This window comes from Triturus cristatus, chromosome 2_2 (genome assembly GCF_964204655.1).
Source record: "Triturus cristatus chromosome 2_2, aTriCri1.1, whole genome shotgun sequence".
Classification (NCBI taxonomy): Eukaryota; Metazoa; Chordata; class Amphibia; order Caudata; family Salamandridae; genus Triturus; species Triturus cristatus.
In genome coordinates, this window is record NC_140582.1 from 608625947 (window position 1) to 608653710 (window position 27764).

A 27764-nucleotide genomic window follows, 5' to 3' on the forward strand; every position below is an offset into this window, starting at 1 on the left:
CACACTGAGATGCAGACACCATTTGTGATCTGCCATCTGATGTGTGATCAGTTCATCCGAACTGACATTCAAGGACTCTGCTAGTTGACTGGTGACCAGAAATATGCCCAGGTGCTCTAGACATCGCCAGAGGTGGAAGCCCTCCTGGCAGAGATTCCAAGTAACCACTCTGCATTGTTTGTTGCAGTATCACATGGCAGAGGTGATGTCTGTAAAAAACACCACCAGCCAGTGGTAGTGGCCAGGAATGGCTCGTGGCTCCGGTAGGTTGTTGTAGAACCGGCCCTCTACTGAAGACCACAGTCCTCTCATTCCCACCTTCCCTAGGTGACCCCCAACCAAGCAGTGATGCGTCTGTCATCACTGTCAGCTCGGTGGGGAAGGACGAGTGGTCTGCCACAGGGTAAAGTGTGATTGGTCAGCCACCCCTGCAGATCTTGAGCAGTCTACTCTGAATGGTGTCAGACAGGCAATCTTGATGCTGAGCCCACTGGAATTTCAGGTGCCACTGCAGGGCTTGCATGTGCCACCTGGTGTGTTCGGCAAAGAGGATGCGCAGAGCTAAGAGTCCAAGAAACCCCAGAGCCAGCCACTCTCACCTGGATCCAGTATTAAGGCTGAAATATTGAGATCATAGCCCAAATGACCTAGACTCATTGCTGTAGGGGAAAGACCCTGAACTCCACCGCATCCAGGCTCTCCCCAATGAAAAGAAGCCTCTATGAGGGATTGAGGAGGGGCTTTCGCTTCTTTATGGTGAAGTTTAAACACTGTAAAAAGTTCTGCCATAGTTCAGAGGTGGTCCACGACGGACTGCGGTGAAGCCTGCCTTCAGCAGCCAGTCACTGAGGTACTGGAGTACAAGAATGTCCGACTTCTGCTGATGGGCTGCAACTATCGCCATCACTGATAAGGCTAACGGAGAGCACAACAAACTAGAAATGCTCCTAGGCTACCTTCAACGCAGATAAGGTCTGTGGCAATGATGACGGCTATATGAAGATATGCATCCTGAAAGCCCTAGGACATAATCCCGTCTCCCGGGACCTCAGCAGATTGGATATGAGCCAATGTGAGCATTTTGAATGTGTCCATCCGCAAGAAGAGGTACAGGGTGCAGACGTCCAAGATAGGCCTGAGACCCGCATCCTTTTTCGAAAGGAGAAAATGTAAGAGTAACAACCCCCTTTTTCTGAATCTGGTATCCTCTTCATGGCATCTTTGGCGAGCAACTGGCATACCTCCTGTAGCAGGATCAACGGATGTTCTGCTGATATTCGTTCTGGACTGGTAGTAAAATTGAGTGGGGGGAGAGAAAAGGTAGGACGTGGCCTGCTTGTATAATTTGTATGACCTATCTGTCAGATATGAAGGATCACTAGTTGGGAAGAAATACAGGATCTAACCTCCCACCAGGTGGACATGCACCACAAAGGGCCAACAAAAGTGGTTTGGTGGCTGTTATAATAGAGAATGAGGAGTTAGAAGACTGATGCCCCTGCTAGCCTGCATGTTGTGTATCAGTTCCATGTCCATGGCACCAAAAGGACTTGGATTTCTGCTACATCACTTGCTGCAAAGGCTGTCTGTGCCTATATATGCCAGCTCCTTGGAATTTTCCTGAGCTGGTGCAGAAATTGTTTAGTAGTAGTCAGTAACCCAGAGGAATGTGCTGTCTTTAAAATGCTCCAAAGCGGAGTCTACATTTTTCTCAGAGAAACAAGATTAGTCAAGGTGCTTGTGCATTAGAAAAGTCTGTTCAGTGCCAGAAAAACTACTCAACCTTATCCAAGCATGTTTATGAAGGACCATACTGGTACCAACTATCCTTCCAGTGCAAACTGTACAGATTAGCATGGCTATCATACTTGGCCATGTCCTGCCAGATCTTGCTGGTCATATGCCAAAGACGTGTGTATTGGCCCAACTGTCAAACTGCAAAATTGGATCGCAGTGCCAAGCTGGCAGAGGAGAGCATATGTATGTAAAGGCATCACCTGTCCTGGGGATTGGTTGGAATTGAGTTAGGGTTCACCGTCTGGTTGAGGACTTTACAATAAAGCAGTCTGTAGTGGGGTGCTTGATGAGACAATCCAAGTCACCAGGTGCCACTCTGACGTCCGGCACCTGCTTGTTCACAGGGGTCAAGAAAATGTTTTTGACCAGGTAACTGCCAGAGTGTCTGTGAGGGCATCAATATATGGAAGCAAGAGCTCAGATTTTGCCAGTCTAGGCCGTAGGATTTCCATTAAAACATTTGTCTTAGTCTTAGTCTCTAAGGGGCAGCTTTATTGATTGTTTTGATGGTTTTCAAAAGAACCTAATTTATTTTTGTATTCTTTTCATTTTTGCTGTTTTTCAGAAATGTGTTATAACACTGGTTGTAAACAGTTATGTTGAAACTTCATTGGTGGAAATTTAGTAGGGTGGCTTGATTTTCTCCTTCCCAATTCTGGATTTTGTTCACCAAACCAAACGCTGATTTTGCTCTGCAAGCGGTGCAAGGGCCTCTCCACCTCTACCAGGGCAGTTTTTTGTGTCCCTGTGTTTGCTATTCTACTGGCGCTATTGTTGTAAGTCTCTTGTTTAAACTCCTTCTCACTCTTGGCCTTGAGGTTCTTGCACATGGTGATGTACTGAAGGCGAATAATGATCTTTGCCCTCTCCTGAGTTTTGTGCTGCACATTTTTTACATCACTATTTGGGCATTTAATCTCTCCAGAGATATGGCTGCAGAACTCTCACACAATGGTGTCTTGGATCAACGTCTCAGCCTCCACAGCTGGCACTCTACAAATGATGTACTCATCGATTTGCTGAGAAGCAGATGGCCATGCAATCTCCTATTCAGCAGAGCCAGACATGGTGCTAAAATCCAGCTGTTTTCCAGAGTAACAACTGCTCTGCCCTCTGGAAATAATATATATATCATTTTCCAATGTGGTGGAAGGCTACCTGAACTAGCAGCCAATAAAGAGCTCAATGTCTTTTAAAATGTCAAAAAGTTTGACACTGCTACGGGTCCGAGACCTGTAGAGAAAGCCCTGCCCTCTTTGCTAGTCTTGACAGGTCACCAGACCCAAATTTCACACTTCTGACTGAGTAAATGGTTTTAAATGTTGAGTTTACTAAGACCACTGTAAAGTTGAATCTGATGCCATCTAACACCCTGCCATACCTAAATAAATCTTTAGATGCGGATCAAATGTAGTTTTTCAATTTTAAATGCCTCCCAAATGTGTCAATAGTCAGTAGGCTTTTTTCCAGGACTGCTGACTGTGCATAGAAATTGATTCCCATGGTCCCAATACTAAAACCATGGACCTTGGGTGCAATTGTAGGTGAGTATGTATATATGTTGTATATGTATTGCACAAACCTAGCCAAAGACAGCAGAGCACTGTGTGCTGTCAAAGCAAAGGACGAGTAAATTAGTGTTTGTGGGGGAATCTGGGTACTCAGCGTGAAGGTGGACTGTTACTTTGCGGCACTGTATTGTACTTTGAAGTGGTGTGTCTTAAGCTCTTTCATAAATTGGAGTAGCGTTGGAGATGGTAATGATAGACCAGGGATGTTGCTACAGATCTTGGGTGCATAAATGGAGAAGGTATGTTGCTTTTTTTGCACTTTCTCGTCTTTCCTGGCTCCGATAGATTTGTTTTAAACACATATTGGATTTTCAAGTAATCATTTTTATAGTTTACAGTTATAACATATTCAGCACCTTGATGGTTATCATTAAGATGTACAGATCTACTAGCTGGGATACCAGCTTGTACCATTGGCATGTACAGCTCACAGATGTATTCTCTTAACATCATGAGTGATGGCTTTTATTGATGATGTAGCTGGTTTTGAAGATTGTACGGTCCGGCAAAGAGAGCCACTGCGTTCCATCAGAGTTGGGGCTGACGTGGTCATATTTCTCAAGGCCCTTGATAAGACAAGTTGCTGCATGAGGATGACTTATTTGCCCCAGTGTGGCTTTCTAGGAGGTCATGGAGTACAGCTTTACAACCATCCGGATGCAACAGTATGAGGCTTTCAACTGCAGTTCTGAAGCTATTTTCTGGGAGGAATTGTTTCACTTTCTTCAATAGAGAGAGCTGGTACCAGGTTCCCTTGGTTTTTATGATAAGTGTCTTACTTGTGCCTGAGTTTGGTGGTTAGGGTGAGTCTGACTGAAAAAGGAATTAAATTTAACTTGGGCTTCAAATCCATCCAAGTTAATGTTGGTGGATTAGTAGTTGATTGTTCTTCTTGGCGAATAGCAGAAAGTCTCTCTTGAGGATGTAGGGGTAGGGGGTTGTACTTCACAAGTGTGCTTGATATTCAGATCTCAGTGAGGTGCAGCAAGTGTGTGAGATGTTGGTTGCTTGGAGTGGAAGAGAATTTCAAGTAGATGTGTGTTTTGTCGGCATATTGGTGAATTTTTATATGTTTAGTGATTAGGGCCCCAAGAGCTCTTTGTAAAGGTGGAAGATAACAGGATAAGATGGAGCCCAGGGGGATTCCGTATGTGATAGTGATCTTCTGGGACCTGGAGGTGACATGTGAATGGACTGGTGGTGGTTGGGTACTTTGAAGAAGAACCAGTAAAGGATGTTTGCAGTGAATTCAGTTCAAGACTTTTGAATGAGGGTGGTATTGTGCCGAAGGCATCTAAGAGCTGTAGCAATATCAAGAGGCAGCAGTGAACATTGCTTGTGGTCAGGAGGGCATTTTGCCATTATTTGTAATGTAGATGTTTCTGTGCTGGAGCATGATCTCAAGCCATATTGGTAGTCCTGCAAGAGATGTTTGGCGCAAATCTGATTTTGAAGTTGTGTGTAGACTGCTTTTTCAATAATCTTCCTGATGAAAGGGAGCTGGATGATGGACTGGTAAATGATGAGGCCATCGGGGTCTATGGTTGGTTTTTTCAGGAATAGTACAAATCTTCTATTTTAGCCTCCCTCATTGAGCCCAAAACCTATCCTGTGTGAAAAATCTAGTGGTTAAATTGGGTTTGGCTTTGACTCTTTGCAAGCAGGTTAAATCCGTGGTCTTCAATTGTTCATTTCTTATTCAAACGTTGAAGAGAATTCTGTATCTGTTCTCTTTTTCACACAGGGTGTGTGTAGGAGAGTAGGATCTGCACTTATGTTGCCCCCACTTTTTTTCTGATGTTAACACTGGTTTCTGGCTATAGTCTGGCAGGGTTCCTGCTAATCAGGGCCCAGTCTCTCTGTTCTCTCTAAACAACTTGGAGTGCATATTAGATGCACTAGTGATTGGATACCGTGGTACCTTATGAGCCCCTAGTATATGGTACCTTAGGTACCAAGGGCATAGGTACTTCACAGGCCTACCAGGGGCTGAAGCATGTATTATGCCACCCCTGGGAAGCAGACTAAATCTGACACCACAGGCCTGCTACTGCAGCCTGGGTGAGGTAGTGTTAGCACTCCTCACTGAGGTGTAGGTTCCTATATCTCACCATACACACACATATAAACCTATCAGTCACCCCTAAGGCAGGCCCTATCAATCCTGAGAGCAGGGTGCTTGGTTTACAATGTGAGGGGGTGCCTCTGCCTGAGCAGGGCCCCTCTGCAGCTGGCAGGGTCTATTCTCTGTGGCTGTTTGTGGATGCGGTTAAACCATAAACTCTTAAGTGTATTATAAATGCTAACTTTGGAATGACTGCATCCAAACATGTCGTGTTTGGTGTCAAACAACTTGGAATCAAACCCCCACATCAGTCCAAGATGTGGGAGTATGATCCCACCCTTCTAGAGGGGACGACATGTACCCACTGTTGTAACACGGTAGAAATCTGAAAGAGCCCTGGCATCACAAAATGGATGCCACCAGCACAGACACTGGGATGCCCTCCTGCTGCTGACTGAAACTCGCAGTGGAGGAGGCCCAACAATAGGCATCCTGTCACAGGGAGGTGTCACCACCTTCCAGACAGGATTTAGTGTATTGGGGCTGGGTGGGTGCACTCTTAGAGTGCTTTGAAGTCCTGCACTGGTGGAGCAGTAGGCTCCTCTGTGCATATGCCAGCTCAAACTGGTTCAGGGGCTACCTGTCCCTGCTCTGGCATGAAACTGTACAAAGGGAAGTGGGTGTAACATCCCACTCCCCTGACCCTGCCAGAGGAGTGGTCATAGAGCTAGTCCTTCCCTGTCTTTTAGTATAAGATAGGGAACCCTTGCCATTGCAAGTTAGATATCCCTGGACGACGCTTTACAAGAAGAATCCTGGCCCTTCAATGTTCCACTACCTTTGAAAGACAGAAGAATCTCCCTTGGAGTCAAGGAGTGACTCCCCTGCTTGGCAGGCACCAAAAACTTGAATCAATGGTCGCAAACTTTCCCGCTCCCGCCGGAGTCCGAAGTCCCTGCAGCCCCGGCAGTGGATTTTCTGACTTCTCGACGGCCATTGTGAGTCCCCAGCAGAGCTGAGGCGCGTGGACCCCACGAGTGACGAGGAACAGCAATACCAGGGTACCGTGCACTATTGTCGAGTGCAACCCCTTCACGACGTTCTACAAACTTGTGCTTTGGACCATTTGTGGCCCAAGCCTCCAGCAGGGTTGTGCAGCGAAAATCAGAGGCCTACCCCATCCTGAGTGAACGTGGGCTCCTGTAAACCATTTCCTCATGAGGCGTCTTCGCGATCCCTTGCCCGTTGGCTTGTGTGTCCACTGAAGACTTTCTTATCGAACCAAAGGGCTCCCCTGGTTGCTTCAGGCCTGCCCTCACTCACCCTTGCTGGGTGAGTCCCTCAGACCTTGCTGGTCTGCACCATCGACTTTATTCACTTTTCACGAGACTTGCTGTTGCCAAGGCTTGTTGACTCCAATCAGGTTGCCGACACCGCAGTCAGCTGCAGACGTCGTGGGACACTCTGAATCCAGCTGCTGGTCATCGTCGATCTCTCCTGGACCTCGTGAGCAAAGAGTCAAAACACCCTTGATCACCTGAAATCACCCGACATCCGTGGGCATCCATCTTCCTGGCCCCGGGTCACTGGCAAGTGACTGTGAACACTGTCCCTTCTGCTTTCAGGTCATCTTCATCCTGAATCCAGCCTTGGATTCCATCGGACACTTCTTCAGTCTTCGCAAGCAGCAAATCTTCTTTGGCTTCCATAGAAAACAACGACGCGACCCGACACCAAAAGACACCAATGCACCCGGCTTCCCTGGGTGAGGTAACTTGTGCGCTCTGGTGCCCTTGTGTGTGTTGGCCCTCGAATTACTTACCTTGTAAGTGGCTTGCTTGTAGGTTTCCTCGAAGTACCCTAAAACTTTAAAAATCCAACCGCGACTTGCTCCATTGAAATCAATAGGGAACCCGCGGCTGTGTTCTCACACTACACGCGTCTCCCGTGGGTCTTTTACTTATCTGCTTCTGCTGCATTAGTGAAGCCCCAGCGACTCTACAGGCCCTAGGCCTTGTCCCCTTGCAAGTCGACTTTCCTAAACCTCTTTTTTTGTATATGGTCTGGTACACCCCTAGGGCCCCAGCCATATTTGTGCTTAACTTATTGTGAAACTTTGTTATTTGAATGTGTTCCTGACTTCTAATCTCATAAAGAGATTAGTAGAATGTGTCTAGAAATAAATACATATATATTTGATATATATACCCGTGTGGTGTCCTTTCATTTGGTAATTCAAGAGATTGTAAGGTAAAACAAGCTGCTTTACATTCCTCTGAGACTTAGCCTGAAGGCTGCTCTCCACAGCTACCACTAGGATAGCTTTCTTTAAAAGGTTGTCTTAAACCTATCTACCATAAGAGTCGAATTGGACTGGTGCAAGGTGGCCACTATAACTAGTGACCAGCATATGCCAGGTCAACTTCTCACAGTGTTTATCTTGGGAAAAGTCTTTTAGGATGGAGCCGGAATCACACTGTGCTTTCACAGCGCCAGCAACAGAGCCAACGCGTCTTGACCACGACTTGCTTTAGGGGAGCGCATTGGTAGAGTGATGTTGGATTTAAAGTCCACCACCTTCCCTACTGTTGCATAGACTGGAGTTGGAATAGTAAATAAAACTACTCCAAATTCCAGCACCCCCCCATAAGACAAGTCGTTATAATGACTTGTGTGGTGAACGAATGTGTGCTAAAGACGCGTTCGTACTAATGACAGCGTTCAGAAGGCATGTGTGCTAAATGCATGCGTAATACCGTCATACATTTGTTTATCTTAAACACATTCATATTGGCTTGGCTAGATCATTGTAATGCCGTTTATCTTGAGTTGTCTGACTAATTTATATGCTTCAATAAGTTCAAAACTATCCTGCGAGGTTAGAGTTAGGCTCAAGAGCCAGAAACCATATTCCACGCACCATGGATTCTGTGCAGTGTTGCTATTATATGCCCTGTCCTGTAGGTGTCATAAGCTTGAGAAGGCTGCATGGCCTGAGCGATATCTTTGCTATCATCAGGTGCCTTAACCTGTATGAGCTTTCTAGCCTGAAGGATACCATTTCCTTCAGAAGATAGAGCATGGAAAGGACAAGAGGAAGATTGTCACAAGATCCGGAACGTCACCAATGTGTCATCATACCAACAAATGTCCAGGGGAAAGCCTTGTTAAAAGTATAAGTATTTGTGTATTCAAGTCTGTAATACGCGGCCATACCTGGACAGTCTTTTAGCTACACCTAAAGACAAGAAACATGAAAAAAAATCCCTTAGCAGCTAGTACAAAATGTAACTGAGACAGGCAATTAGCTGCAAACCTGGAAAGTAGTGTAGTCTAAAATGCCTTACTAAATATGTGATAATTTATAGGGGTGGCCGGAATATTTAGTTCCCCCCGCAGAATTGACAGAATTTTGTCGACTTTGCATTACTCTTGTAACGCGGAGTTCTGGGCAAATTTCATCAATCGCCACGTGGTGGAAGCTTTTCCCATGTGTGGCTACAGAACAGTAAGTTGGTTAGCGTGAGTGAGATTTGGCATCTCCCAATGCGATTTCGGTCGCTATGAGGACATCTGTTGAGATTTTTCTATGTGGGCAGTCACAGGCATCGACGGTCAGAAGGCTGCAGCTCAAATAGAAAACCTACTCGAACAGCAGCAAAATTGACTCGAGTAGCTGTGCTCTCTGGGGCACACTGTGGTGCCATTCGTGCAAATTTGTCAGGGTGGAACACTCTACCAGTTGAAAATCACAGCGCAAACAGCACATCCTGCCTATTTCCGCCTGTTTGCAGAACTCTGCGTATTCTTGCGAAGTTTTATTGTAACTCTGCGGAGTCACATTTCGTGGCTTCTGCCCACCCCAGATCATTTATGAGAGGCAGGATGGGAGGCAAGGAATTCAGGAGCTGAATGGTTCTAGCTTGTAAGCATCTCCCTCCACATATCAGTCACACACACTTAGCTATTAATGCTCCTCACGTCTAGAGATATCAGCATATCAGCATACCTGCAGAGTGAGGTTGTGATGTAATTGACTATAATGTTAATATCAGTTATTCTTATAATGTTCTGTATGTGTGAAGCATGATTTAGAATAAGCAAGTTGCTTAACAAGACACCAATGCAGAACTTTTAGGGAGGTTTACCGTGATGTGCAGTTTTCTTTATTTTCCAAATACACACTATTTTTCAAGTTAGAAAAAACATGCCTAACCCATGTGTTTGAGACGCCTGGCTACTGGTAAAGTACATATGCAAAGGAAATGGTCATTGCATTTAGTTCTACCCTCATCAGGGTCACAGAAACGTTAGAGTGGAATTGCAGGTAATGTTCATTCACATCTGGGAAGACATCACCAATTTGAATGTTCCTGAGAAGTTGTAGCTGCTGCCTCCTTGTTGAAGATGTGCATGTGTACAAAACATGACAAAATAATCTTTTCTTGCATGACTGATTATAACCTCGTTCGTCTGAAAATAAAATGTTGCCACATTCAATGAACCCATTAAAAATGCTACAGCTTTTATTCCTCTTCAAGCCTTGTTGCTTTCTCAGGGGCAGAGAGTCATAGCAGGCAGTGTAGTGTGCAGCAGATGTAGATGCTGGATGCAGATTAGCCTTTGGAGCCTGCGATTTGATTGGGAAGGACTGAAAGAAGAGAAGGATGCAACAAAACGCTATTATAAAACATAGCTAGAACACAGACATTGGGTAAAAGTTACAGAGTTAGCACCCCTAGACCTTTTGCAATGACAGTAAATATTTCTCATAGGTTTCCAGCTATTACTACTCTCACAACCATAGATTCACTCTAGGCATGCCTGTTGCCGTCATTATAACTTGTATGTGAGCGGATTTATCCTGTCACGTGCTAGACAGCATCTAACTCTCTGTGCATGCATGTTCGTCGTCATCCCTTTGCCTCCCCGCACTCCACTTGCACCCACAGACGTTGATTCATCAACATCCCAATAGAACTGACATCCCCTGATGACATCACGGTATTGATCCTCTCCGCCCTTTGCCTCTTTGCAGTCTCCTGTGTGCTGCCAGCAGACTACGGTAACGGTAAAGCGTGGAAACTAATGAAACTAAACTTGGCGCATTCTGTACTTGGTGCTGACTTCATGACTCCTGAGATAAGAAACACCAACATCACAGCCGGGAGGACTAAGCGGCAAGTCCTGGCGACCCCTAAGTGTAGCCCATGCAAAATATTTCTTTCCCATTTAGAGTTTCTGTAGGCTTGCCGAAATTTCATTGGGGCGACTAAATGCGTTGGTAATTAGTAACTGACTAAACAAGTTTAGGTGACATGCGAAAAGTCTATACATGTTTTATTGTCTCAATGTTAAAAAGGGGCTGCAGAGGATGCTGGGTGATATCATGTTCAGAGAGATGCAAATGCTGTCCATCGCCCTGCAGGTGTGGTGTACCTCCATGGCGCGGTGTATGCAGTGGGCGGCTTCAATGGCTCATTGAGAGTTCGCACAGTAGATGCCTATGACCCGGTGAAGGACCAGTGGACGAACGTTGCTAACATGCAAGACAGAAGAAGCACCCTGGGCGCGGCGGTGATGAATGGACTCCTCTATGCCGTGGGGGGGTTTGATGGAAGTTCAGGTAATTGTGTGCATTCTGTTGCCGTTTGCATATTTATGTACTATAGGCATGAACTGATAACGACAGCCAGCAGGGTTTGTGGTATGTAGATTCATTTTCGATTTTGTAATTTGTCGTTTTAGCTGGACATTCTAACAAACATTAAACAAAATTGATTGAGGAAATACTTCCAATAGGCTGCTCCACCTCTTCGTTCTAGAAGTAGTAGAATTTCTAGCATTTCCTTGATTCTCCTCTCCCCATAATGCATTGTAGTTTCCCCTAATCAAGAACACAAGAACGCAAATGATGTTGGTATTTTTGTTCCTAAGTTATTAAACAAGCATTTCGTTTGCAGACGTGTAAGTATTATATATAACAGACTGGCCGACTGATTGTTGGGGTCTCAAGCATTCACAGGTAAAGGTTAAGACAAGCATTTTGTCCCAAGACCTCAGGAAAAATTGACCTTGGTGCTCCACAGAATGCTTTATACGAATAAATAAGTAATCGGAAGAAAATAAAAAAGATGAGTCTTTAGTGTACCGGTTTAAAGGACGGAGAATTAACATATATTTTGTTTCAGGTTTGGCAACAGTTGAAGTCTACAATGCCAAGGCCAATGAATGGTTTCATGTCGCTCCAATGAACACCAGGAGAAGCAGTGTTGGAGTCGGTGTCGTTGGCGGTAAGTATGACTAAATATTTATTATCCATAACTTAATTGTGTTAATAAAAGAATTACACAACTCTTTTCAAACTACTAATGAGACTTTCAACAAAATCACATATAACTTGTATTGTAAAAAAAAGTACTCCTGCTTTGTGTACTCCTCTGATTTAAAGGGTGAAATTGTAGCCTTCAGGTGTGATGTCATATTACACATCGAATGGAGGCATTCTCCTTACAGCCCTCCTCCTGTTGACGACTCAGCATTGGCTAGGTCAAAGGAAACATTCTGGATCCTAAAAAGGCTTCATGGCCGCAGCTTCAACTTAGTTGCCCCGTGTAATTTGCAAGCATCTTGAGGCACAGGGTTTGAAAAGTTATGTTTAGCTCCCGATGAGGCTCTTTTGGGCTCCCCTTTGAAAGGCTACTAGGTTTGGGCCCATGTCCACCTCTGAGTAACTATCACATGCCATTCAAGTCTATATATTCCATGCTGTCCAATTGCCATGTGTATGTGTGTTTCACTTGTGAGAGGTCGCCGTGGATGGCACAGCGTGAATCTGACTAGCTTGTCTCGCTGAATGTCAGAGCTGATAAAATGACAATCTGATGTCTCTGAAAAGCCACCAGGGCGTGGGTCAGGTCAATAACATGTCACACCAGAGCATTTAAACTGCTGGTGGACTTGAGGCACACAAACATCCATGACTAACAAAGCCCCACCAGGAGGAACTAACAGGAGCAGATGATGAGAGCTGTTGCTTTCTGAAGACAACAATATGTCTCTGGTACGAGAGCAGTAGAAGGTCCTCAAGCCTTTGGTAACTTATCAATAGTATTACAGTTGCATGCCCTTGATACATAGGGTATTGATGCAATATTTGGAACAGACACCCAAAACATGCCCCTTCCAAATACCGAATTGATGTACACTTTAAACCCATTTAGAAGTTGGTAAAACTTTGATACCTCCTAAAATGGGTTTAGAACATCTGAAATACCTGGTTAGCGGTCACAAACCCGCTTATTTAGGGGACCAGAAGGCGTGCGATTGCTATTAAAATTAGTACACCTGACCGTTGATTAACTCCTTAACTGCTGGGGCTTTCCAATCCCCCCGCCCCCCTTTGTTTGCTTTTTGGGCTGGTTCACTCTTATGCCCCAATTACCTTTTGTCCAGATAAGGTATCCATGCCAAATTTGCGGGTTTTTTCCCAACATCCGGGGGATTCTTAAGGTATTGAGGGTTTGTGGATTCCCCTGGAGGAGACCAAGGAAACAGGTAAAATACATTTTTAGTTTTTGGGGAAAAATAGGAAAAAAGTAATTTGCAAAAAAGTTTATTTTTTTCTACTAAAAAGTGAATCAACGAAAGGCTTGCTGTGCTAAAGTCACCATATTCCCAGCTTTCAGGAACATGCAGAGCTAAATGCAAAAAACATTTTTTTTTACCACAGTTTTGGTATTTTTGAAAGAAGTAGCACATTTTTCCGTTTTGTGTGTGCTTTCAACCTACTAAATGCATAGGAAATCCAGGAAACCTATAGATTTCTAAAACGTAGATAGAATTCTGATTTCAGCAAAGGGTCATATGTGTAGATTCCTCAAGGTTTTCCCAAAGAAACTAACTGTTGAAATAAAGAAATGTTGAAAATGAGTATAAAAAACTGCCATTTGTGACGTTTTCATCTGTAACTTTTTGTCACAATGTCCAAAGAAATATACCATTACGTCCACTAGACCCAAGGTGCCCGAGACAACAACTGAGCTTTACCATACAATGGTTTTCATTGTGTACTAAGTATAGACTAATTCATATGGTGAAATATGTGAAGTCAAAAATGGGTATCAAGGAAACCTGTGTATTTTTAAAATGGCACTAAAGATGAAGTTTAGGAGCAGTGGCTATTTATACATCTCTGAATTTGTGGGTACCCATACTAGCATGTGATTCAGAGGGCATTTTTCAAAATGTCTTCTTTCTTATGCAGTGGCTTACATTTGGAAGGCACAAATGCAGTGAAATCCAATTGGTAATAACAAGTGTTTTACTAGTCTATGTTCCGACATGTCTTTCCATATAAATGGCACCTCACTTGTGTGAGTAGGCCTAGTACATGTGACAGGAAATGCAAAATGAACGCATCACGTTTTTCCACTTAAAACTGACCCTTTTTTCCAATGGGGATAGCTGCGTATTTTAGGCGTTGCTCAGGCTGCACCTAGGGCAAACTAGCAAACCTGCACATTTTTTTAAAATAAAATACCTAGGGGAAATACAGGGTGGGGTGACTTGCCTGGCTCTCACCCGATTTTATTACCAAGAATCCCTTGCAAACTTCAAACTTTGACTTAAAAAACACATTTTCCTCATATTTCTTTGATGGACAGTTCTGGGATCTGCAGTGAGCCACAAACTTTCTTCCAACTAGCATTCCTCCAAGCTTCTCGATAAAAATGGTACCTCATTTGTGTGAATAGGCCTAATGTCCGTGACAGGAAATGCAAAATTAATGCATCACATTTTTCCACTGAAAACTGATCCTATTTTTCCAATGCGTATAGCTGTGTATTTTGGGCCCTAGCTCAGGCTGCACCTAGGGAAACCTGCCCGTGAGAGGAAATGGGCCAAAACACAACATGGACACAACATTTTTCCTCTAAAAAGTGAAACCTTTTTTTGGAATGATTGTAGCTGTGGATTTTTCCCCATAGCTCAGCCGAAACATAGGGAAAACCTAGCAAACCTGTACATTTTTAAACACTAGGCCCCAAGGGGAATGCAGGGTGGGGTGACTTGTGTGGCTCTCACCAGGTTATTTTACCAAGAATCCCTTGCAAACCTCAAACTTTGACTAAAAAAGCACATTTTCCTCACATTTCTGTGATGGAAAGTTCTAAAATCTGTGGGGAGCCTAAAACTTCCTACCCCCTAGCATTCCCTCAAGTTTCACGATAAACCTTACTTATGTGGGTAGGCCTAGTGCCCGCAACAGGAAATGGCCCAAAATGCAGCATGGACACATCAAATTTTTCAACTGAAAAATTATCCTTTTTTTCCAATCTCGGCGGATTTTTTGGCCCAAACTCATGCGACACATAGGGAAACCTAGCAAACCTATGTATTTTTAAAATCTAGACATCTAAGGAGGGAATTCCTGGTAGGGTGACTTCTGTGGGTCTCACCAGGTTTTCCTACTCAGAATCCCTTGCAAACCTCGAACTTTGACTAGAAACACACATTTGGCACACATTTCTGTGAGGAAAACGTCTTGCATCTGTGTGGAGCCTCAAATTTCCTACCACAAAGTTTCCTGATAAAAATGCTACCTCACTTGTGTGGCAAGGCCTAGTGTCCGCCACAGACAGAAATTGGTCCCAAATGCAACATAGACCCATCATATTTTCATCCTTTTTAGGTTGAGCCCTAGACAGCTTGCGCTGTTAGGTGATTTGCTGTATGTATGTTGTGAGGACTGACTCCTCCCACCGCTTGGGATAGGCTTTTGTATGTGTCGTTCAAAAATTGTAGCCTGCAAATGGCTAATGGTTGGCGCATGCACCACCTTTTCTTACAAGTTAACTCCCATGGAGTATTGCTGCAGGAACGAGCAGTGACGCGCATGCTGCTTGCGTGTCTTTATCTTGTCTTAGTAAACTATTCCCTGGATCGTATTTCTTTGTTGGGGGCATAGCATACTTGTTGGGTTCACAGTCACTAAAAAGGGCTGCATCAGTAAGTGGAGGAGGCTAATCTTCGGTTAGCTCCATCGAAGAAAGTTATCAATTTGTGTAGTTATTTTCAAATGTATCCAACTGTTCAGCCACATGTGCACGTAGATGCTTGTTCTGAACTACACAAACCACCTTCACAAGCGCTACGTACAAATGATAACAATCTGCTGGTTTGTGAAGTTTCTTCAGGAGTAAGGGAAACATCCTCATGCAAAACTTTCTTTATGATTCACTTATCAATTTAAAAATATTGGTGCCAAATGCAAATGTTTTTGTAGAAACAAAAATGCAAGGCTTCATGATTATGTTTATTTATATGCATTGAGCGTCACATAGTGGCCTCTTTTCAACATTGATGAACTTCTATATTTGAAATCTTTGGGGCTATTTTATGAACAAAGTGGTTACATAGACAAATCAACATTGTGTGTTATCTATTCCAGGTTATCGGTAATCATGTATTGTTGGGAAACACTTACCCACAATGCCAATTTACTTTAAATGAACTTGGGGTTCTAGAACTAGGAAGTACTGAAATTCGGCTCACTCTAATTAGGTTTGGCTGGACAGCACATCTGTCCGGGAGAGGTATTGTTTAAAAACGCTTATATAAAGGGGAAAGTGCTGGGGAAGTGACAGCGGAGCTCAGACAGTACGGGAAAAAGGTGTACGGATGACAGAGTTGTGTGGTGTTTTCTTATTATTATATATCTCAGCATTGCCCTCTATCAGGCCTTCCCACTTGGACTATTGCAGACATCTTGTGCCCCGCTTCTTTTGTAGCACAGATGTTAACCCCTGGAATGTTAGTGCTTTACTAAAGAAAACGTTGGGAAGACAATATATATTTGCGCATCAAAACGTAAGTGAATAGAACAATACATCTTATTAACATTTAAAGCACTGGTTAAAGGAATTCATTTCCGTGCCTGCAAGCTTCCCTCAACTACTCCTACACCACTTCAAGCTACCTGACACTGCTCCCAGTGCCACAAGCTTCCACACGTTCATCACTTCTGCAAGCTTCCCTTGGCTGCCCCTACACCACTGCAAGCTTCCCAACACTGCTCCCAATGCTGCAAGCTTCCACATATTCCTCACTTTCTCAAGCTTCCCTTGGCTGCCCATACACCACTGCAAGATACCCGACACTGCTCCCAGTACTGCAAACTTCCACACGTTTCAAGTTAGGCTTGATATAACCTTAAACATATTCAGGAATTAAGCTAAAATTGAATCACCACCCACGATAATGTGCTGCATGGCTAAACACTTGTAAGTCCAAAAGGCGAGACCAATTGGCTATGTCAATGCTTGTTTTGAAATGTGGGTAGCTGTAGATTTTGGGCCCTAGCTCAACTGGCACCTTGGGAAACCTATCAAACCTGCACAGTTTTAAAAACTAGACAACTAGGGGAGTCCAGAGGGTCATGACTTGCATGGCTCTCGTTAGGTCATTTTAACTAGAAGCCCTTGAAAACGTTAAACTTGGGTAAAAAACATATCTTCCTCACATTTCAAAAAAGGAAAGTTATGGAATATGTGAGGAGCCATAAATTTCCTACCACTCTGAGTTTCCACATGTCTCCTGATAAGAACGGTGTGGGTAGGCCATGAGACCACGTCAGAAAGGGCCCTAAAGCGATATGTTGAAAGATGAACAATAGCGGTAGCTGCAGTATTTGATGTCATGCTGTAGCGCCACCCATGCAAACCTACAAACCACAGAAACTTTTAATATCTAGACAACCAAGGGATTCCAGGGTGATGTACCTTGCATGGATCCCATGAGATTTTCTTACCCACAATGCCCTGCAAGCCTCAGTTTTTGCCTGAAATCACACATTTACCTTACATTTAGGTGAGGGAAACTTCTGAAATCCACAGGAATCCACAAAATTCTTACCACCCAGTGTTACCCTACTTGTGCCGATATAAACGCTGCACCACTTGCCTAATGCCTGCAACAGGAACCGATCAATTGGAGGTCAGTGGAAGTCCCCTCGCGAGGGCTCTCATTGACCTTGGTTTGATCCATTCCTGTAGCTTGCCAAGTGAACCTTTACTACTGCCTATCAATGCTAGCTACCTCAAGCTAAAGAAAACGCGTCTTTCATGTACCTTCAGCACACTCAGTGTGTTAAATACAGCTCCTTCCAGTGTGTGGATGCAAGTTGGGGATGTCCGAGACTACCATGCAAAGCCCACAGTCCTTGAACTTAGTGAACAAATCTACCTTTGAAACTAAGGCAGACATGGAGGGGAAGAATGCCTAAGTTCCCTAAAGAGCATTTCGAAACCTACTGAAGTCTTTACGTTTTTGCCACACAGGGTACTCAGTGACAACTTGGCTTATGTTTCGTCCACCATTTTGTGCAGTGTGGTGACTCTAATGCACTTGTCATTTGGCAAAGAGAACACCTACTACATTCTGACAGCGGATAATGGTCTCTCGCAGGTCATAAGTAACTCTGAGTTTGTCAAGTAGAGGAAAAACATTTCTACGGCTAGTTGCCTACTGAAGTAGTGACCAATGGAAGGTATGCGTCCATGCACAGCCATTGAAAGGTGTATGTTACGGCAGCTCCACTTCAGTTGATTTCCCAATACTTCAATTTTATATGGTGCAACATTAAGCACGTAGGAAAACACAGGGCTAGCTGATATGGACACTGGGGACAGTAATGACTGCTCTCCGGCCTCTTTCCTTGCTTAGAGCAGTCTCTGCAATGATGATATAGTTGAGTCTTTCTAGCTGTTGCTGGAATGCGGTTGGCAAACTGTCAATCCTGCAGCCTTGCCACATCTTCCTCAGCATATAAAGTGGAGGCAGCTGTTTCTGTAGCAGTAAGACTTTCAATGATGGAGAACTGAAAGTCAAGGAAAGACATGGGACATATGGATTCACAACTGTGTTTTATAACCTATTCCTCATGTGGTTCCACTGCAATGAATTACACTTAACATAGCTAAGCTACAATGTAAAATGAACATGAATTGACTTTTATTTGAGGTAATAATTTTATGAAAAGTGACGATGAACAGCCACTGATCACTTCAGCCTTTAAAGATAACATGAGAAAATATATTTACCTTTTGCTCCACTACCTTTACCTGTTTCTCTGCTGAGATAGTCAACAAACTATGTAAAAACTCCATAACAAGGCCTGCAAACCTGACATGCATTTAACCTTTAAACTAAATTGTGTATGTTTTTGTACCTTCTGATGGCAGATAATATTTATATCTGTGGTACATGCTACAGCTGCTTCTGCTTAATGGTCTTAAAATCGAATTGGTTTCCCCCTAAAATTGCACATAAAATGGACAGATGTATAATATTGAAGAGTCATATGTTGCCCTTGAGCATTGAATGTATTGAACCCTTGCAGTGAACATTAAAGTGAGGTGTTGTTGGAACCAGCAGTGTCTGGTTGACTAAAGGGATGCCCCTCGCCAGGCAGAACCACCGCTTCCGTCAAGGGCAGGTGATTACACTTGCTGTATAACCTGTGCTCACCCTTGGGTAGCTTGGCACTGAGCAGTCAGGCTCACTAAAGAGGCAATCTGCACAGCAAAGGCACAGCATCCACTCATGATAAATACACTGAGTGTCACAAAAGAGGCTTCATATAGGATGTATGTAAAAACATTTATTTTTAACACACATATTCATTCATTATAAGATCAAAATTATGCACACTGTAGATGATTCCTAATCTAACCCCCGCCACCAATTGAGAGAGAGCACCCTTATGCGGTGCGCGATATCAGAATTATGCGCATACAGGAAAATAGAACACTTTTTAGTAGCATCGCAGGCCGGAGCCACGTGGGAAAGCCCAATGTCAAAAGGTTTTGTGCTTTTGGCAAAAATCAACATATAATGCGGCACCACCGTCCAGTGTTGTGAACCATAGGTGGTCCACACATGATCACTCCCACTCACACACACTCACTCCGCACCACTCAGCAGTGAGACAGGTATTAGCCAGTCCGTTCGGCACGCTCTTAAACACACATATGAATGCAGCACCTTATTCTGTGCCACTGGTACCCAGCATGCCAGTGGTTCACCCTCTGTAGACACCGTGGCCCCAGCCTTTCTCCACCCTCTAGTTCACCTGGATTGTCCTATACCCCTGAATGGGAGATAACAAATTCCACCTCCTGGACAGTTGGCCGCACGTGGCTGAAGTCACACTTAGTCTGGGTCCTCGGGAAGCAGGTTGGAATTTTTTTAATTAGGAGGTAGACATAAACAAGGGAGAGGTTGCAGCCACTCAGGAAGTTCATCCACAAGTCTTAAAACACAAAGGAGTCACACATTCTCTTAACATGCTTTCGAACAGTCTCAGAAGCATTTCTTCAACCCAGTCTATTCCTCTGGTTACTACCTGGCATCAAGATGTCTTTGGGAGGGGCCAGGAGTGGAGAGGGCAGTTGGTCCACTGCGATGTGGGTCAGCAAGGGAACAACCGATGAATGCGGAGTAACACAGGGGAGCCTCTTCATAGGATGAGGAGCCCCAATCAGTACACGATGATCTGGGCCATGCCCAGGTTATCCAGGCACAACATATGCTGCGCGTAGGGATGGTTCGCACCAGGCAATTCAAATTTCAAACACGATGAGTTGCAAATTCTGCACCTCCCTGAAAATGAGGCACAATGACCGGTGCACGTTGAGTTGGGTTGCTCCGGGCAGTTCCAGTGACACAAACAGCAAAGAGTTGCAATTCTGTACCTCCCTGGAAATGAGGCACAACGTCCGGTGCCCGATGATACAGGTTGCACCAGACCAGTCCAGTCACACAAACACACAGGGGCGCAAGTTCAGCAGAGCCACACAAGGTAGAATGAGGCTCTACTGTGGATACACTCCCACCTCCGAGGGTCGCACCTTGTGAATCGGACACCGCCCCAATGAGCAAGCAGTTGACGTGTCACATGAGAGAAATGGGGTACGATCGACAAAACAGGTCATGCGGGGTCCCGCAACCGGTGAATCTGCTCACCTCCACTAGACGCTTATGAGTGTCGGGGTCCCTGCAGTACGTAAACCAATCATCTTAGATGCGGGCCCGATTTCGGGGGCTACGCATTAGTCAATTAGGTCGCCAGACACAAGTCTTAGTTCCACGCTCGCACTGTGCAACCTGATTCACTACCCAAGGTGGGCACTTGAGAAGGGACCACTAGTCATAGGTAGATGGTGTAAGTCCCTCATGGGAGATCTTGAGATCTCCTAGAGAACAGGAGGCCCGTGGTCAGTGCGTTGGAGAACACACGTCACAGTGCCACACTTCAGCAGGTCCTCAGCCCAGGCCAGCCTCTATTCAGACAGTCATCCTCCATAGCACAATAGAGTCCTCTGACAGTGTGCACCACGCACTCCTGGTCCTCCGGTCCCACGTCCCCACAAGCTTATCTCACCCTTTGCTGAAGGATGGCACCCATAGTTATACTGTTATTTGTCTTTGAAGTTGGGATGGTTGAACCACAGATGTCCCCCCTAATTTGTAGGTCTGTCTGCCATAGGCCTTAGAATGTAGATCTTAATCTTTTGTGGGGCCATGTTCCGACCCCTAGAGGCTAAGTGGCACCGCCTCTATCTTCAATCTGTCCCAATTGGCCCTCAAAGGGCAGACGTTTGCCGTTCCCTTGGGATGGCCATGGTTTATGGCTGTCGATTGGGGAATTCACAAATGTCCTCCCCCGACCCCTAGTGTCCACTGAAGCCAGACACCATGGTCCCCAAGACTCTTGGAGCATAGAAATATCCATATTCTATAAGTGGCATTACTAAGAGAGTTATGCCATAACCCTCTTTACCAATGGAAAGGGTTTGGCACAGCAAATCAATTAGTTTGAAACATCACAAGGCTGCTCCACTGCAATCTACTATGGCAGTCCGAAGTAATGCCAACCACTTTCTTATGTTAACCAATGGGAAGAGCTGGCTTCATAGGTAGTGAAAATACACATAGGTATTCCGCTATTGCGCACACTGACCTGCGATGGCAGGAGGGACACATAGTTCCCAGCACCAGTGGTGCAAGTGTGCCTGCCCGGTTCTGCAAAAGCAGACTGGACACAGGTTTAACTAAAATGTGTGGCTCTGTACACGCACAAGCCTGTGTTGGCAGGCGGCACATGTAATCACAGGCAACATAGGTGCTGGTGCGCACTTACAGGGGCCTGAAATGGCAGGCTAGTTTGCCCACCGGTCTGCGATGACAGATCGGCCCCTGTTTCAGAACATGTAATCAGCTCCACTTCCCAGCATGGCTAGGAAGGGCGCATTCACTTTCCCACTGCAAGGACGGGCCGGGCACATGGATTACCCGGGACTCTAACACCTTTGTTGCAAGCGCCCACACACTACCCGGCCTGGACCAGCCAGGCATGGGTGGACCCCATATCGGGTGAGATTGTGCACTCACGGCCAGCAACGGCATCCCGGGCACCTTCCCGCTAGCACCATGAAGCAAGCGCGCGGACACAGGCTTGCACTAGCAGGCTTGACCCGGAGGTTAGAATACCGGGGATGCAAGTATATGTAGTAGTAATGGTCTTTATTCGGTAGCCAAGTACTATCGAAGTGCACATATATAAAAATATTACAAAAAATATATATTATGGTACCATTTTAAGACATGTCATATCACAATTCATTAAGAACAACACTATTCATTTACTTAGCCATTACTAATGTGCAGAACGGAAGCAAAAGTCAGGTAAAACTGTGTGCAACTCAGGCAATAAATACAGAGAAAATACATAAAAACTATCTTCCAACTGTATATATTAAAGCAATATAGGTAAGATAAAAGCAGTCATTAAAAGATTTTGATCTAGTCATTTATGGGCACAGTCAATAGTCTGCCACGTTTATGCCATACCGCCAGTAAAAATGTACTTGTATCAATGGCTATTACTGGGGTAGTGTCACTCCTTAATATCCTAAGAGCCACTATATATTTTGTTAATTTCAGATTTTGGCATGCAGGAATAATCCATTTCCGGTGCGAGTTATAGTAGCTCGGACAGAAGAATAATATGTGGGACTCATCTTCATCTGCCACGCTACATGCCGGACAAATATTAATACCAGGGGCCTTGTTCCATTGACTCGTTATTGATCTCAAGGGGAGAGTGCCAAGTCAAAAACGGATATAAAGACTTTTGGCTAGATGGGAGGAGATAAAATCTAAAAAATACTCATAACGAGAGAACGGCTTTGCTTATGGCATTCACAGAAGGCATTTAGTAGCACTACTAAATGCCTTCTGTGAATATCAAAAATAATAAATTTAACCAAAAGTAGTAAGTTTAACCAAAAGTAATAGGTTTAACCAAAAGTAGTAAGTGCATTCTGTGAATACCAAAAGTAGTAAGTGCCTTTTGTGAATACCAAAAGTAGTAAGTTTAGGATTTTGTCTCAGGGAATCGGGCCCAATATGTTTATTTTTGCACTCTTTAGATACAGAAAAGCTAGAATCTTACTGCATGTTTTTTCTCATTCCAAGTTACTGCAGCTTTAGCTTTTTGTTTTTTATAAAAAAGCTGACTCGATTGAACTGTTTCTAATATCTATTTGCCACAAATATCCAACAGGTTTTTGATGTGTTTAATTGTGCACTAGAGGTTGTATTTGTACTCTTTATATGAAAGAGCGAGCATGCTTGAAAACATAAAGAGCAATGCACCAAGGTTTTAAGTGTATTTTGGCAAAGGTGATGGTGTGACCATGTATTATATGGGAAAAAGTACCCCCTTGCCTACTTTATAAGGATATTGCAAGTCACCTTGGAATTCAATAACCATTTAAAGGAACTTGGCCTTTGGCCTTGTTTCTCCATATGGTTATGGAACTCCTCAGTGACTTGTAATATCCTTAGAAAGTATGGTAGGGGGTACTTTATCTCTTATATTATCAATATTTCTATTGCCAAATAATTAATCATTGATCAATATCATACAAGGATACACTCAACTTTCTTTATATATTTAAGGATATTGGTGATGGGTGTTAAATTGACAAGAAATGCTACACCGAATTTTTAGCAGACCTGTAGCACTCTGACATGTCTTTCTTCTTACACACAGGAATGCTCTATGCTGTGGGTGGTTATGATGGAGCCTCACGTCAGTGTCTTAGCACAGTTGAATGTTACAACCCAAGTGCAAATGAATGGACTTACATTGTGGAAATGAGTACGAGACGTAGTGGAGCAGGTGATTAAAGGACATGTAAAAACCATTTCATCATCTACAAATATGAATTATTATAAAATGTGTTACCTCAATTTGTGGTTATAGCCCAAGCAACCATAGGCCTTCTGTTATTTCACATGCACAGCTTCTTGAATGACAGAATGTATTGTATTTAAGAATAACGTTTTGAAATTGTATGCATGCATTAACGACACACAATGAATAATCTGCTGTTGTATAGTTTTCGAATAGTCTGAGCAGAGTCCTCTACAGAATTTCAATTCAGGACACCATCCCTCACTGATATATAAGAGTTGACACCAGCAAGATCACCAAGGCTATTATAAAGGGGCCCACTACATTATGGGCATGGGGCCACTTTGGAGTGGGGGCCAGGAGAACATTTGGTGCATGCCCACTGTGTCTGAGGAGATCTTCCTGCACCAGGTGCTCATGTAATTACCTTTGCGGATGGTATACCCGCAGGTGAACCCCGTCTTGCAATATTCTTTGTTGAGGTTACAGAAAGACAAGAAGTTGTCTCATGTCTATAATGGGCCTATTTCCCCATCAAAATTGGGGATTCCTTAGGTGCATTTGGACTATGCAAGAGTCTTGAATCCAAAGCAAGAGTACCCAGTCCAGGGGCGTGGCCAAGCGGGCTGTAATGGCGGACGTGCTGGGTTGAGGCTCTGCGAACAGGCACGAATCTTGCCTGTTACGCTGCGCTCAACCGAGCCAGAACTTGACCAGCAATGGTCAGAACATCCTTAGAGCACACTTCTGTGCTCAGCACTGACAAAGAACCAGGCAGTACCCAGCAATTGAGCCCGAATTGGTGTCGGACCCGGACTCAAATTGGCAGTTGCGAGATGCCTGCACTGAAGCCGCCAGTAAGACTTACACACTGGGTGCCAGTCCAGCGGCGACCCCCCTCTGGTCAGATGGCTACCCCACCGAAATTGCAGGTCAGATGAGGAGCGAGGAATAGAAGGCACCCCCACGGCTGGAGCCCACTGAATGCAAAGGTCCCTCCCCTCAAGGCAGAGGCCCGGCGAATCGGCTCAGTGAGGGGAGGTGGTGTGCCTGGAGCCAAGATGGTAGCCCGGTGAGCCAACGGTGATCCCGGGGCCGTTGGGCGCCCCTTGGAGTCGGCGTGGAAACCTTGCAGGACGCATTCGTATCACGAAGGGCCAGGAAGCAGCCCAAGAGAAGGGGGGAAGTGGCGCACATGGCAGTTCGTGTCGGCCCCTCCCCCCACTATAGTAAGCAGCGGGGAAACTTATGTGATGGCGCCAAAGCACCGGCACTTCTCAATATCAATGGCTGCTACCGACATCTCCAGGAGAGGAGGGGAAGCTCCAGTCATCAAGGAGGCATCGAGACCCCATGAGCACAGTGTCCCTATGGAGACAATAGTAACAAAGGTGGTCTACACGAGTCAACAGGGACCCCGAAACCAGAGTGCACCCCAGGGGATAATCAAAGACGCCTGGGAGGCAACACACAAAGCAAGGCAGAACACCGTGGCCAGTCGACCGACACTGTGAGACATTGAGAGGAGGCAGATACACAGTGCGCAGAGAAGTACGTGGGCCCTCTGGTGGTGCGCAAAATCCTCCCTGCCCCCCCCCATCAGACCAGTGCAGCAGACCGCCAGCACAATAGCGAAGACTCCCATCCACCATAGGGAGGAACCAAGAGGTGAGAGGGGTCCACACCAATACTCAGTTGAAGACCAGAAGACCCCGCAAGTGCCTGAGACCTGTTGCCTTGGACACGAGGACAACGGTCATCACGAAATCTGACGGGCCCCGGGACTGGACGTTGCCTCAACCCCCCCCCTGAAGCGACAAGAGAGGGGCCCCCCGATGTAACACGTTGGAAGGAAGGTGAGCCACCCGCGAGGACAATAACAAGAGACACGCCCAGCTCGGCAGGTGCTCCACAATCCTGTTACTCAACACTCACCCTCTACCCCTTGAGAAGGGGCACGACTCCTAAGCCGAAGACTGAGTATTTCAATCCGACAACATGGAGAAACCACGACGGGCCCGGGGATGTCCGTGACTATGCAGGAACCTGCCACAAGCGCCAACCTACAGTAGAAAGAAGCCGGAACCTCACAAGAACTGACTCTCTCCGAAAAGATGGACAAAGTGCTTCTGGTCATGGAACACTTGAGGGTTTCGATGGAGGAGAGACTCGGGACAATCAGTACAGTCATCACCCTGCTCAGGAAAGACCATCGCAAACTTGCTGATAAAGTTTCAGATGGCGAGAAGGTAATAGCTTCCATGCAACCCTCAATCAAGACGCACCAGAAGTCCCTCCAGTCCCTACTTGGGCGCAGTTCAACAATGGAAGAACGAATCGATGACCTCGAAGGTCGCTCAAGAAGGTGCACCATCCACGTCCTGGGACTTCCAGAGGAGATTGAAGGCGTGGATCCCATCGCGTACATGGAAACATGGAACAAGTCGTTTATGCCGGCCATGGACCAGACGACTTTCTTCTCCATCTAAAGCGGCCACAGAGTGCCTGCGTGCAGGCCCCCTCCAGGAATCCCTCTTTGCCCGATGCTGGCGAAGTTCCTACACTTCAGTGACCGAGATGCGGTTCTCAGGGCAGCCAGGCAACACTGCCCCATCCAAGTAGAAAATAAGCAAATAATGCTCTTTCCAGACTACTCCAGAGCGGTGCAGCGTCAAAGAGCCACATTTCTCTAGGTTATACGTCGCCTACGACTGTAGAATATACAATACTCTTTACTATTCCCAGCCCGACTAAAAATTATACATGAGGTATCCACCACATTCTTTGTGGATGTGGAGGAGGCCCAAGATTGGGCAAACCAACACTGTATAAAGCTTCCAAGAGTGAATGAAAAGGTCAACAGGCATCGTATGACCCAATGTGGCTACCGCCGCCGCCCAGGTAGACAAGGCAGTAGAGTCATTGACGGCTCGGGTGCCCAACCCCTGGGGTCCCCGGACTTGGAGCAGCTTATAGCAGAAAGAAGAAGGGCCCTGCAGGCAGCCAAGAAGCTCCACCTATCCTCACCAGCTACATGTTCGGACAGTGGTCCACACATCTTCTCATCAGGGGAGGAGGAGGGCAGTAAAGAGACGCTCTCCCGGGAGGACTCAATGACTCTGCCGGTGGTCACACCACACACTGCCGATACACTGATATGACAAGCAGTCAGCAGTACATGTGCATAGGGCACTCCTTTAAGCAGTGATGCAAGGTAGTATATGGTGCATGGCGCGCTGAGCAGCTCAGCTTGCGACACCCTGTTTATCCCTAGGCCACTGAATGCGAGATAATCCTACAAATGCCCCCGGCGAAATCCACCCAGCAGCTGCGAGGCGCCACCCCTTTCACATTTAGTAGTTCTCTTCACGCACTAGCATGAGTTTGGACGTATCGCCGTTTGCGATCGGTCCCCAGCATTGGGATTGTTCCCTAGCCCTGTTGCTCTCCAACCTGAAGTTATTCCCCCCAACACTGTAAACACATATGCACATAGATGTGGCACTATGCCCACGCTTGGACAGCAAGATCAGGCAGGTTCAGGGCGGCGGTTTGTGGTGCGGCATGTCGCCCAGAAACCCCATTTCCCCCGGATACCCCGCATCACAGCATAGCACATAAGGGGCAGATACCTATCCTCACCCTGAACGTACGAGGCATGCATACTGCACGTAAACGATATGCAGCGTATGCATATATAAATAGGGAAAACGCCCAAATCACGCTGCTGCAGGAAACCCACTTGGCTTGGCAACGAGCGAGTTAGACAAGCTGCGTAAACGAAGGCGCAGGAGATTCTGTGGCATGACGCATTCGGCCTATGCGCGAGGGACCCTCCTATGGATACGCCCTGGAATTCCATTTCACGAGCTCTCCAGAACAATCGACACGGAGGGCCGCTATACACTCCTGCACGGACTGTTAGATGGTCAACAAGTAGTTCAGGGGAGTATCTACGCACCAAACACATTACAGAGTACATTCTAGGACACACTCTCATGCCCCTTGAGTACATACACCCAGGCCCCATGATATTAGGAAGGGACTGCAATTGTGTGCAGAACAC

At 45.5% G+C, this 27764-nt stretch overlaps 1 protein-coding gene and 1 long non-coding RNA gene across 2 annotated transcripts in view; one reads left to right on the forward strand and one right to left on the reverse strand.

Annotated features, from left to right (window-relative positions):
• The window catches only part of KLHL2 (kelch like family member 2), a 506272-nt gene that overhangs the window by 407606 nt on the left and 70902 nt on the right, over positions 1 to 27764 (forward strand). Inside the window, exons 10-12 of the mRNA XM_085641784.1 lie at positions 10862 to 11059; positions 11625 to 11726; positions 23555 to 23683. Coding sequence (XP_085497910.1) covers positions 10862 to 11059; positions 11625 to 11726; positions 23555 to 23683 — 429 coding nt within the window. The remainder of the gene's footprint in view (positions 1 to 10861; positions 11060 to 11624; positions 11727 to 23554; positions 23684 to 27764) is intronic.
• Positions 1 to 27764, reverse strand: part of LOC146862576 (uncharacterized) — a 276686-nt gene that overhangs the window by 102095 nt on the left and 146827 nt on the right. The gene's annotated exons all lie outside the window — the stretch shown is intronic.